The following is a 12,084-nucleotide window of genomic DNA, read 5'->3' on the forward strand; positions in this document are numbered from 1 at the left end:
TCAGTTGATGGAATTTCGTATTTTAATATTATAATGTTTACAAGTTTGGCACATCCAACCTATAAACATCAGGTGGAGGCTGACTTAGAAAGTCTGCCACATAACAAACAAATCATAGGATCAAATCCTGAAACAGCAGAGCCCCTGAAGCTTGTTCTGAGAAGACACCATGGCTACCTGAAACATAAGGTAACTGAACAGGCTTTGGACAACACTAAACCCTGCTCTAAATCGTCTTCACCTCCTTCAGAAGCTCCTGCAAATGCTCATCTTGGCTCAGGTTCCCCTCCAGGCGTCTTTCAAGAGAGGTCACCTTCTTCTGAAGGTCCACTAACAAGCGCTCCTTGTCCTCCTCTGTCACTGCAGCCTGACAATGTTGAAGGAAGACAGATGAATAACACGGGAGGGATTTAGGGGAGTACAGACTCAAAGTTTCGACTGCATTTTCATATTTTAGAACAGGGTTTCCACGGTGGACTTAATGGAATATTCTTTGACTTTTCCATGACTGTCTATAATAACATTAAAGAGAATGACCTAAAACTTTCTTCTTTCCTGGTTTGTTAATAATGTGTTTAGATTTGCTAGGTGGGCTAAACCTTGAAAGCAATAAATATGTGAAAAAGTTGGGAAAAACATTTTATTATGGGCGTAATGATTCACTGATTCCTGATGTCTAAGATACAGACAAAACACACTAAATCGATGCAGACTTCAGGAATCAGGAACATTGCACAGTAAAGTCTCCCTACCACAAAACCAGGAAAAATAACAGAGATTATTATTTTCATCACAAATATGCAGCACTATGAGAAACAGTACATTTCTATTACTGTTCAGATGTTCCAGAAAGGCAGTGGAACCCTGAGAATCAGCTAGAGGAAATTTTATCGAGTTGCCAGCCTCTTTTGGCAGGTGTCCGTATATCAGGATCACAAATTTCAGATTTCTTACAAAAATTTTGAGCTCATAACGAGGCAATATGCTGAAAAGTAATAATTTTATTCCAATGTTTTTTTTTTTTCTAAGGGTATCACTTTCTCATCAAAAGACACACAAGATTGGACAAGCACAAGTTACATGATGTTCCGACCTTTTGTTGTTGCACTTTTAGCGCATCGTGTTCGGTCTGTAAGGCGTGGAGGGACTGCTCTAAAGATGCCACCATACTCTGTGACTACAAACACACAAATTGACATGGGTTTATTCAGCCATCTGTCTTGATGAATTATTAATTAACTGAAGTCTTTTTCAGCTGGATGTCTTCCAGGACTGACCTTCTTGAAGTCTTCAGAAACCTGCTGGATGTCCGTCTGCAGCTCCTGGCCTCTTCCCTCCAGCTCAGTAATCTTCTTCTCTGCTTCCTCTCTATGCACCAGCAGCTCTTCTCTGCAGAAAAAAAATCACAACATGCCGTCTTTCCTTAACATGTCCCATTTCAAAGCTCCAGACATTTGTCCGATGTTATAATTCCTCCCTGGATTCCAAGATTTTGGTCAGTCGTCAGTACAATGTATGCTGTTAGTGGCTAAATTATGCAACTAGGTCACATCACTATCTGCCAGCTAGAGGTCTGGAATCCCTCTTACTAGAGACACTTATGAACATGCTTTAGTTCATTGTCCTCTCAAACATTGTGACACCTTTTCAGTCTTTTATTACAATAAATGCAAACATTACTACTTTAGGCCGAGCACCCAGCAGTAAAAACACTGAGAAGCACACTTGGCTCCTGTTTGTTTGCATGTTTTAATTACTGTGTCATTTCATGGGATTCTCTCAAAACCTTTTGTTTGACTTTCTACATTCCTCATGAGCTGGGTTGGTTGGGTATTTTTTCAACCCTGGTCATGACAAAATATTGACACACATCATTTATAACCTCACAAGACTGACCAGAAATTTACCACTTTGCTGCAGCTTTTTACATGTCTTCAGCAGAGTCCAACAGAGCAATTCTTTTCAGCCTTAAAAACCAACAATGTCTTTGTTTCAAAGCGGGAAACTTACAGCACAGTCAAATATATCTTGAAACTGTCCAGCCAAAATACATGGTTGAAAACAGTGCTCTCTGACCCATTTTATTTAGCATTTGTGTAAATATATCCATACCATGGCTAACTGCTGTGGCATTTGATAAAAAAAAAACAAAAAAACTGTCAAATAAATAATGAGTTTAGAGTAGGATTTTCAATGTGCCGTGACTATTGCAGTGTCCATCAATTCCTTTGCATTTAAAAAGCTCACCAAAACAGCATGTAATCATGTAAAAAGAAAGTTAAAATGTTGCAGCGTATCTTTTAATTAACTTGCCTGCAAATCACTGCATGTCTGTCTGTTAGCGCTGGGAGAGCTCATTTGGTGCAGTCATTCATTTCCTGTTTGCTCATTTCCATCTGTATTGATTCAACAGTTTCTACTAATAGGCTGTGTATAAGGGAAATCCAAACATTTTTTTGTATGTTTTCAAGGAAAATGCTGTATTATTATTCAGGTAAATACTGTATTATTAGTATTCATTTCAATAAAAATTGAATTCCAAAGGCAACAACCATATTTAAATGATTATTCAACAAAGAACAGGAATATGTCTTCACTGGGCCAAAGAAATAGTGTGGAAAGAAAATGTAAAATCACCTTTACTTATAGAATACTAACTTGATTTTTCTGTAGTGTCATAAAAATAAAATCTACCATATGAAACCTTACTTTTTTACTCTAGGTTATAATTGTAATATCAAAAGCTCACAACACTGCACCTATAGTTACCTCTCTATTTCCAGCTCGGTGTTGAGTCTGCAGCTTTCTTCATGCTGCTCTTCCAGAGCCTGGAGTTTTCCCTGAGCCTCACCCAGCCTTCGCTTTGCTGTCTGAACTTCAGACTCCTTCTGCTGCAGCTCCCGCTCCCGCTGGCTCAGCAGTTCCTCCTTCCTCAGCAACTAGTATCAACATATCACAGATTTTAGAAGCAGATTACATGAAGCGTGCACCATGTACTTACAGCGTCACAGGTCAGAATCAGGCTAATGTATCCCCTCTCATTCCCCCACTGTGGTTTCAACATTAGCCATGGCCTGTGGCCACAAAAAGTGACTCTGTGGCCACTGAATATTCTTCACCAGTGCAGTGTTCCCAAAAACATCCCGTTTATGCCTTTTAGTGAGATTCCGTACTATTTCTAGGTCGGCAATCAAATTTAAGCAAATTTGTGGCATTTGACCAACTTAACTCCTTTGTACAAAAGATTTCCTTGAGTTGTATCCCTTCCATTGAAGCATGTGTTCAGATGACACTGGATTTGATCTACTCATCAGAGGCTTGTTCAAGTAACTCAGCTAGCAGCCAGTGTTCACCTGTTGTAAATATGGCTGTATAAATAAAGATAAAAAAACAACAACATAGTTTTCTTTGTTAGCCTCTTATTTATAGCCGATGGCATATTTGATTATTCCCATTTATTGAAGTTTCACAGTTAAGGAAGGATGGGTTAAGTTGTGCAAATTTACCTTTTCTGTATTTCTGTTCTGTTTTTACCAAAGTTTACATTTGCGCCAGCAAAAGTGGAGGCTTTCTGGCCCGTGGAGCCAGTGCTTAAAAATATTAGTTATTTTACAAGGTAGAGATACAAGAACAGGGATAGACACTAAGAATGTTAGCCGTGAGGGAAGTCCACCCCAGTGGCAGGAAGCTAACAGTTAGCATTTGGAGCATCCAGCCAGAATCTCATTGTTACTGAGTAACAATGAGAGGAAGATAGAGCCACTACTGTCCTACAGAACAGCTAGGAGGGGGGTGAAATAATATCAAAATTTTCAAAATGGGTCAACTATTCCTTTTAATTTAGGACAAGAGAAGGACTGTATTTAGCAAAAGCCCCACATGGGAATAGAAGCACAGGTGTGTGCATGTGTACCATGTGTTTGACTTTAGCGAGCTCCTGCTGCTGGAAGCCCTCCAGCTCATCCTGGTCATCTCTCCTCTGGAAAAGCGTCAGGCTCTGCTCCATCATCTCCTCCACCCGGGCTGCCATGGCAGTCTTCTCCTGCACAAATCAAGCAGCCACACTACAGCAACAAACACACGCTTAGCTGTCAGCAGCCATTACAAATTGCGTTTTCAGGATGACTGCAGGTTTTGAGAACTCGAATTTAGGGCTTTCTGAGTATTTCATTCTTGTATTTTCAGTGTGAACATGGTCAAATTTCACAGTCTTGAATATCAGAAATACTGGCAGCATCAATACAAACTGATACTCTTCTCGTCTGCCTGGTTGAGCAGGTATTGGTTTTGGACCTGTTTTTGGCCCACTGGATAATCTTGTAAGTTTATATGTTCTGTTTGACACTGACCACAGGCAGGATTTACCTTCTCCAAAACCGCCATCTTCACCAGCCATTCCTGCAGGCAAAAGATGGGGAAAGATTACTAAACACACTAACAAACATCATTCTGCTACAATATATATCCAATGGAGTGTTTACCTGATCCTTCTTTTCTAGGGCTAAAGCCATTCCCTCTGCCATTTTGGCTCTACTGGCCTGGTGAGACTCATTCTGGTCTTGGAGTTTCCTCATGGACGCTGGGCAGTGAGAGAGAGGGAGAGAAACAAAAAAGGAAAGAAAGAAACCAAACAGAATAGTTTGTATACAAAAAAAAACACCTAGTAAGATAAAAAGACATTGCACAGACACTGGCGCTGTTAGTAGCTGTGAAAAGTGAGGGTCAGATTAACACGTGTGTTTATCTGCAAAGCAAAGACAAGCAATGCATGGCAACTGACAAACAAATACCTATACCCCAATTATTAAAGGTAGCACTGCACTGTTTGTGCGATTAAAGGACAAATCCACCCTGAAATACTGTAACAAAAAACAGCTATGGGCATTGTATCTTGCATTAATGGACCCATTTTGATGTCAGGTGGTGTATTTTTCCTATTCCCAAGGATAACTGGTCAAAGTTAGATGAAGTGATGTCATACTGAGATACTTTCAGCACAGCTACAATGCAGTCTGATGGCAGAAAATGTTTCAACGATGCAATACATGAACATCAAAACCTAGGTTTTGGTGTCAGTCCCTCAGAATAAAACAGCATTATCGACCAACAAGGAACTGGGTCCATCCTGGTACAAGAACCTAATTTTCCTTGATGGTGTGCTGGGTCATAGAGCAGCAAACCAGCAGACTGGGGCTGAATTCAGAGATGCTGGAGTGAGTGGTCAGCAACCCGGCAACACCTCTCAGTGTCACAGTGTTTCCACCCCAAACTGGTGCAAACACGGGCCAATTTGCTAGTTAGCACCTTGGTTCAAAAAAATCATGAACTAAACCAGTTCAAGAACTAGAACTGGATTAGTTCATGAGAACTAGGGCCCATTATGGCTAGCTGGCTATATTTATATGAGCATAGGTTTACCTTTAACTGAAAGTTCACGCACATTCTGTGAGGGCTGCCTAAAGGCACTCTGGGAACACGGGAAATTATTCAATGAAGTACACATAGAAGAGGCAGCTGGAGAAATGGCGGGCACACCAAAATAGTGTATGACACCACTTCATCACAAAAGAACTCCTAAAGTACACTTAATATCCCAGATTGATGATATATTCAACAGTGTATCTGAGGGTGAATTTTTAATTTAAAAAAGGAGGAAGAACCCAACGTTCCCAAAGCAAACTTCTAAAGCCCATGACAATAGCCTCTGGAATAAAAATGATCTTCATGAGAGGAAGAGATGGTGCGCTGAGTGACCGTTATCACAGCCGACAGACATATGAGAGACAGGAAGCTAAATGGGAGGAGAGTAGAGGTACGTACAATCCTGATGCTTTTCTAATGCAATTTCAAGCTTGTCCTTGGTCCTCTGCATAACTCGTAGCTGCTCAGCGTAGTCTAGTGGTGGGAGGTAGGGGGATGGGATGGGGTATCAACAATACACACAGACACATGCACACACGCACACACACACAACATATCACAAGAAAACACAAACAGGAAGAGGGAACAGGCAGATGACAGTAAAGAGAAAGGCAGAGGAGGAAGTGAACGACAAATGGAGAGGGGGGAAAAACAAATGGGAAAACATGATTGAGAAATAATGGAAGGAAAAACAACAAATGATTTTCTTGTGTGAGAAAACCATCCTAGTTAAATGGCTGCAGGAGAACGGGCGTCTTTTAACGTTTTCTAGGTGTTCAGAGCCAAACAGGCCACCCAAAGGCAGGAAAATCATTTACGCTAGGAAGAGAAAAACGTGAAGAAACTACAAATACACACTATAAACCATGGCATTTTTCCTTAAAGGCGGTTTCAAATGGGAAGGGACACCACTTTGCTGACTAATGTTAAGGATGAAGCTGGGGATACAACTCATAGTGGTATTTACACTTTTAAATGCCTGTTCTGAATCTAAAGTTTTAATGTCAAATGTACATGAAAACTTCAACAATGGAGCTAAACAGTTGGCATGTGGAGCATCCAGCCAGTGTCCAGCACTCAGTAACAATGAGAGGAAGATAGCACCACTACTGTCCTACAGAACAGCTGGGGGGGAAGTGAAACAATATCACATTTTCCAATATTAATTACCAGTTTCTTCAAAATAAAACTTTAAGTTGCTGCTGCTGAATTAAGAGAGCAAAGAATTATTGAGGTTTCACTATCAAAGCATAAAGCCAGCTTTTTCTTCTATTTTGCTCTGCTAATGATTTAAGTATAATGTGTCTAGTTGTGTAAACAATACGTGGATTTCCTATTCAGCATGCATAAAGGGATTTGCCTCAATCTAATTGCTTTGTTTTCTAAGGCACTGATTGATTTCTGTGCCAATCAGCTGTTAGAAGGCCTGCTTTAAGACTGAGTTTATTTTGTGTGATGCTTTTACGCAGTGTGTGTGTGCGTGTATGATTTAATGTGACACGTTCTGTGTGGCTTGACTGATAGGTCTTCATTGATCAACTGTCTGTCTATTTGGCACATGTATATTAAGGACAGGCTTGTAATCCTCTTTATTTATTCATTCATTCACTATAGTGTCACTGTGTTCTGCAGAGGAAAGAGAGAAGCCGTTAATCAAAAACTAACAAAAACAAGCTGTAGGGCTTTTATTTTGGCTCTCAAACTGGAATAAATACATGGATGGATGGTGGAAAGCATCCGCCTGTTGAACTTCATTGAGGACCCATCTTACCTGATAATTTGGCTTCAAGCTTCCGAATTTGATCGTTCCTTCTGAGGATCTGGGCAGAGACGTCATCTCTGGAGCTGCTGCCATCTGAGGCCTGAAAACAGGCAGACATATAGCATTAAGAAGCCCGCGATGATATTCGGCCAGGTCACAGCGAGGATTTTAAAGGGGAAAAATCCTCTCCGATTCTCTGAGGTATCAACCAGTTTGCTCGTGTATGGAATGGTTAAGGCAGCCAAACAGGCGAGACTCTTTCTTATCACCGCTTTGTGTACAATTAAATACTGAATTCATGGCCATACACTTAAGCAATCTAGTCCAATCAGTCCTTTAATTGTTATAAACAAACACATTTACTGACAATTGGAGCTCTTGATACAAGGAATATTACTTTGCAACAGCATACATCCGTTTAAGCAGTTTGTAAATCTAAAAGGGTTGTTTACATTGGTATCCAGTGCTCCTGTTTGTTTTGGCTTTTCATGCCAACTCCAATGCCACTGTCCCCATTGTCCTGAGCTGGAAAATTTTCCAGCACAACATACATCTTACTTGATGCGGATTTTCAGGTACACACTTCACCCACTGCTACCTTGAGTTTTCAAGCAAGGCATCACTAAATTTACACTTTCCCATTTCAGGACAAACAAGCTCAAGCTAGCAAGCTGAGCTTGAGGTGAGGAGTAACTGATTTTGGTGCTGACTGAAATCATGCATATGCATTTAATTCTCATACTAGTCAATGACACAGCACATAATCATACAGCTTGTGTACCATAGCGTCATGATGCATCATCCTACAGATAGCTCCGGGTAATGTAGCAAAAACATTAATAAATCTCTTTTACAACACAACTACAAAAACACTTGACATAATTATTATTATTTCACCTGCTCAGAATTCCACAAAACATTCAAGACCTTTGTAAATGGACTTTTGATACCTCTAGGACCTTACACTGAGATTTCTGAATTTCTGAAACTTGTTAATAACCAGCGGGTACCCTGAAACAGGTTGGAGAAACTGATGAGTGTAGCTCCTTTTCTATCACTGCATGTTTTCATTTTATCAGACATAGTGTTACATGTCAGCTGGCAGGGTTGCTAGCAAGGGACTTGGGCTACACTAAATAATTTAGCCAAGTGCAACTGAGACGACAGAACAAACTCAAGATTCTTGCTTCCCTGGTGGGGGATGACACTATTCCTATTAGTTCCAAATAAAATGGGCTTGAAAAGATATGGGTTTCTTTGTAAAATGTGATAACCACATTTCTTGGGAACAATATGGACAAATGTTGGGTGTCAAAACACTGACAATATAATTGTTGCACTACATAACATTCAAATACAAAAACAAAATTGAGTGGGAAAAGCTATCAAAAAAAGAAAGGAACTAAGAAAGACACAAGCAGAGTTTGTTTTTGTGTCAGTGAGTGTAGTAAACTGAGAAATTAATCAAGTAGAGCAAGTGTGACAGCTAGCAGGGCCTCAGGTTACACTAGTTGGCCTTAAGACAGAGAACACATTATCCTGCCCACATGCCCTCAAACAATACAGCCGGCAAACTGGATCTAAGCACAAAGGCATCTGCTATTATCTATGGATGTCAGTCACAACCAGGCATTGATAACTAGAGCCCACTATGACGCTGATGTAAAATTCTGTTATTTTCCATCCCTAAATCCTAGTATTTTCATCAGCAAAAAAGTTCATTCCTTTCACTCATCCTGAGCATGTAATGAATGTGCAATAAAGGCTGGAAAATACATTCAGCTAAATTTCTGCAAAGTCATCTATTTGAAAAATCCACTGACATTCTCCAACTTCCCCAGAGAACTGATCAAATTCCAGATTTTCCTATTCTGGTTCCAGACTAATGAACTGCACGTTCACTTTATTCACTCTAAATATCAGGCTATCAGTCTCCCAGTCTGGAACATACCTCTCAAAGCTCCAGGACATTCCAGGAATTCCATGACCAGTGGGATTCCTACAAATGACAGGGAGCTAGGTTTTCCTTCGAGGAAAAGGGTATTTCAAGACAACCGCCAAAATAACAAATTGAGGTGTTTGTCAATATTTTTCCTTAAAACACATTTTATTGTGTCTTAAACAGTGCACTCTCTAAGGATTAACATCATACGTGATGAAAATGAAATTATGCAGGAAAATGTTTTTCTATATATACTGCACTTCAAATGGCAATGGCAATAACAGGCCAAGGAACGTGAATTTTTGGCAATCATGCTGCCTTTCAGATGATAGGGATTGTTTATGTTTTACTGGAGCCAAGAATCCTGTGTTTCTCAGGGTGAAACACTTGCCAAAATATACTGATATTCATTAACAGCAGAGGAATGTCTATAGGACTTCAAGCTGCTATCTGTTGTTGTTTGACCATCACTGTGAGGGGTAAAGGTGTGATACTGAGCATCTATGCAGCTGGTTGTACACTGGGACTGTCCCGGGGGCTCCATTACATTGCATGGAGGCGGAAAAGGGCACTTATCCAGCCACAGAGGGGGGTTACTAATGGAGTTGGAGCATGGCCAGGGAATCTCCAATACTTAGACAACCAGCTTCAACATAGATATCACACTATAAGGGAAACCACTTCGATGGCAAGGTCACACTATTAGGCAGGCAGGGTTGTTGGCTGACAGTGAGGTGGTGGTCAGCAAAAGAAACCAACTCCCACATTAACCAATTTATTTCACTGTTTAATGAGTTTAACTGCATGTTTCACATGCAAAAAGACCTTCACAACAATTAGTTATGCACCAAACTGGCTGGTTGGCAGATAAACTAACCAGCTCCAGACAAATACTTAAAGGGATAGTTCACCTGTTTTGAAAAATTTACTATTTTTTCAACCCCTCAACTCCACTCAAAGAAGGCTGAAGTCACTTTACAAGTGTTGCTTTCTAAAACTAAAATCCACATATGATTAGTCAGCACAGATTCACAATAGTTTTTCTCAAATGACTGTATTTTTCCTGGTATCAACATCCAGAAAGGTCATGTAACTTCTGCACTTCCTGTATCACTCTGCACAAGAAGAGCAGTAGCCATCCCAGGAACAGATTCAAGATTCAAGATTTCTTTATTGTCATTCTGCATCATTAAATAAATAACGGGATGTGCAATTTAAAGTGCAAAGTTAGTGCAAATGGTCTTGTAAATGTAAACAGATTGTAGGCGGATGTAAACAAGCGGACAGAAGTGCAGGTAATGCTCGGGGGGCTTACTGGCCCGTGGAGCCAGTGATTAAAAATATTAGTTATTTTACAAGGTAGAGATACAAGAACAGGGATAGACACTAAGGATGTTAGCCGTGAGGGAAGTCCACCTCAATGGCAGGAGGCTAACAGTTAGCATTTGGAGCATCCAGCCAGTATCCAGCACTCAGTAACAATGAGAGGAAGATAGCACCACTACTGTCCTACAGAACAACTAGTGGGAAGTGAAATTCTATCAGTTTTTTTCAAAATGGGTAATTTAGCCATTTCAAGTGCATACACACAAATCACTTTTGGAATAGTTTATTTAATAGGGTTAGGGCTGGCTGGTGATAGTTTCCCACCAAGGCAGTAATACTTACAAAGTCATCCCCGGAGTCTGCCCCCACTGAGGTGATGGACTCCTTACTGATGGAGCGGGGGATCCGAACACTAGTCCGAGGCGCTGTGGCTGCCTCCTCTGCAATCTTCTTTTTCAGTTTGGCAAACATTTCTGTCCTTTCAGTATGTCTTCCTGGGTGCAGTTCTCAGCCTCTTGTGGAGAAGCTGCACCATGCAAGGCTCTCAACAGCAGGGGGTTCACAATTCCTTGTTTTGGGAGCTGAAATGCAGCTTTGTCCTGGTGCAGTAATGTCCAAAAGAAGAGTGCGTTTTTATTGCCATTCTGCTAATCTGAAAAAAAGGACAGATGGTTATTAAAATAACAAGACTGAAACAGCACATAACTGTACACAGCAATATAACATGCCACTACTGAGCCACTGAACCATCAGCGACTCTTTTTCTGCTGTAATTTGTTCAGAGGTGTCACTGACTAAGAACTAATGCTGCATAAACCACATATGGGAGCAGCAGAAACCCTGAGAAATAAACATCAAACACAACCACATGCTGGGAAATTTTAGCTGTGGATGGCAGGTCTGTCGTCTCTACTCCCTTTCTCTTTCTCTACACAGTGTACAGGAAGCCTCTGAACACTGACTGTCTACTGCAACCCCTCACGATGTGTGAATTATTGAATGACCAGTACATTTCAATAGCTTTTTATTAACATAGTTTGATTTAGGTGCTAGTCATAAATAACTCTATTGCAAACAGCACTGTAATTCAAAAAGTTTGACCAAGGTTTGGAGGAGGATTCTGTAAGGAGTCTGTAACTAAATACCACTTGCCTATCTCGTTTTCTTAGCTTGGCAGTATCGCTGACAGGCTAAATACAGCTTTCTAACGTGTTGACAACTCACAATTAGTTGAGCACAAAAGTTGTTTTTTTCTCATTTTACTCGTTGTCATTAACCCCCCGCTGGACAGGTACAAGTGTGCTGTCAAAGCTGATGTTATTTCCAAATTCCTGAATGTCCCTAATCAGCTGGAGACACACTGCTAGCGTCTCTAGCCATAACAATGAGAGCTAACGCTGCCACCGCTGACTGATGTTAGCTATCGCTAGCTTGCTCGCTCACCGAATCCGCTGTTCTCTTACCGTAATATCTTCATAAAACAGCTTAGTCCATGACGTTCTTACATGCTCAGTGTCTGTAGAGTCGCTGTTTTGTCATATATATTCCAAGGTCTGCTTGCACTGCGTTCATTATCCACACTTGAACTAGACTAAGCGACTCTGTCCGACTGACAAGCTAGCTCACTGCTACT

At 40.7% G+C, this 12,084-nt stretch overlaps 1 protein-coding gene across 2 annotated transcripts in view; it reads right to left on the reverse strand.

Annotated features, from left to right (window-relative positions):
- Positions 1-12,084, reverse strand: part of golga1 (golgin A1) — a 29,150-nt gene extending 17,066 nt beyond the window's left edge. Inside the window, exons 1-11 of one of the 2 annotated variants that reach the window (XM_030059784.1) lie at positions 11,915-12,084; positions 10,794-11,103; positions 7,193-7,283; positions 5,821-5,895; positions 4,482-4,579; positions 4,366-4,398; positions 3,914-4,042; positions 2,770-2,939; positions 1,278-1,389; positions 1,094-1,177; positions 242-367 (exon numbers count right to left, since the gene is read on the reverse strand). In XM_030059784.1, coding sequence (XP_029915644.1) covers positions 242-367; positions 1,094-1,177; positions 1,278-1,389; positions 2,770-2,939; positions 3,914-4,042; positions 4,366-4,398; positions 4,482-4,579; positions 5,821-5,895; positions 7,193-7,283; positions 10,794-10,922 — 1,047 coding nt within the window. In that variant the 5' untranslated portion in view covers positions 10,923-11,103; positions 11,915-12,084. The remainder of the gene's footprint in view (positions 1-241; positions 368-1,093; positions 1,178-1,277; positions 1,390-2,769; positions 2,940-3,913; positions 4,043-4,365; positions 4,399-4,481; positions 4,580-5,820; positions 5,896-7,192; positions 7,284-10,793; positions 11,104-11,914) is intronic. The other variant, XM_030059785.1, reaches the window with a different exon arrangement.

This window comes from Myripristis murdjan, chromosome 9 (assembly GCF_902150065.1).
Source record: "Myripristis murdjan chromosome 9, fMyrMur1.1, whole genome shotgun sequence".
Lineage (NCBI taxonomy): Eukaryota > Metazoa > Chordata > Actinopteri > Holocentriformes > Holocentridae > Myripristis > Myripristis murdjan.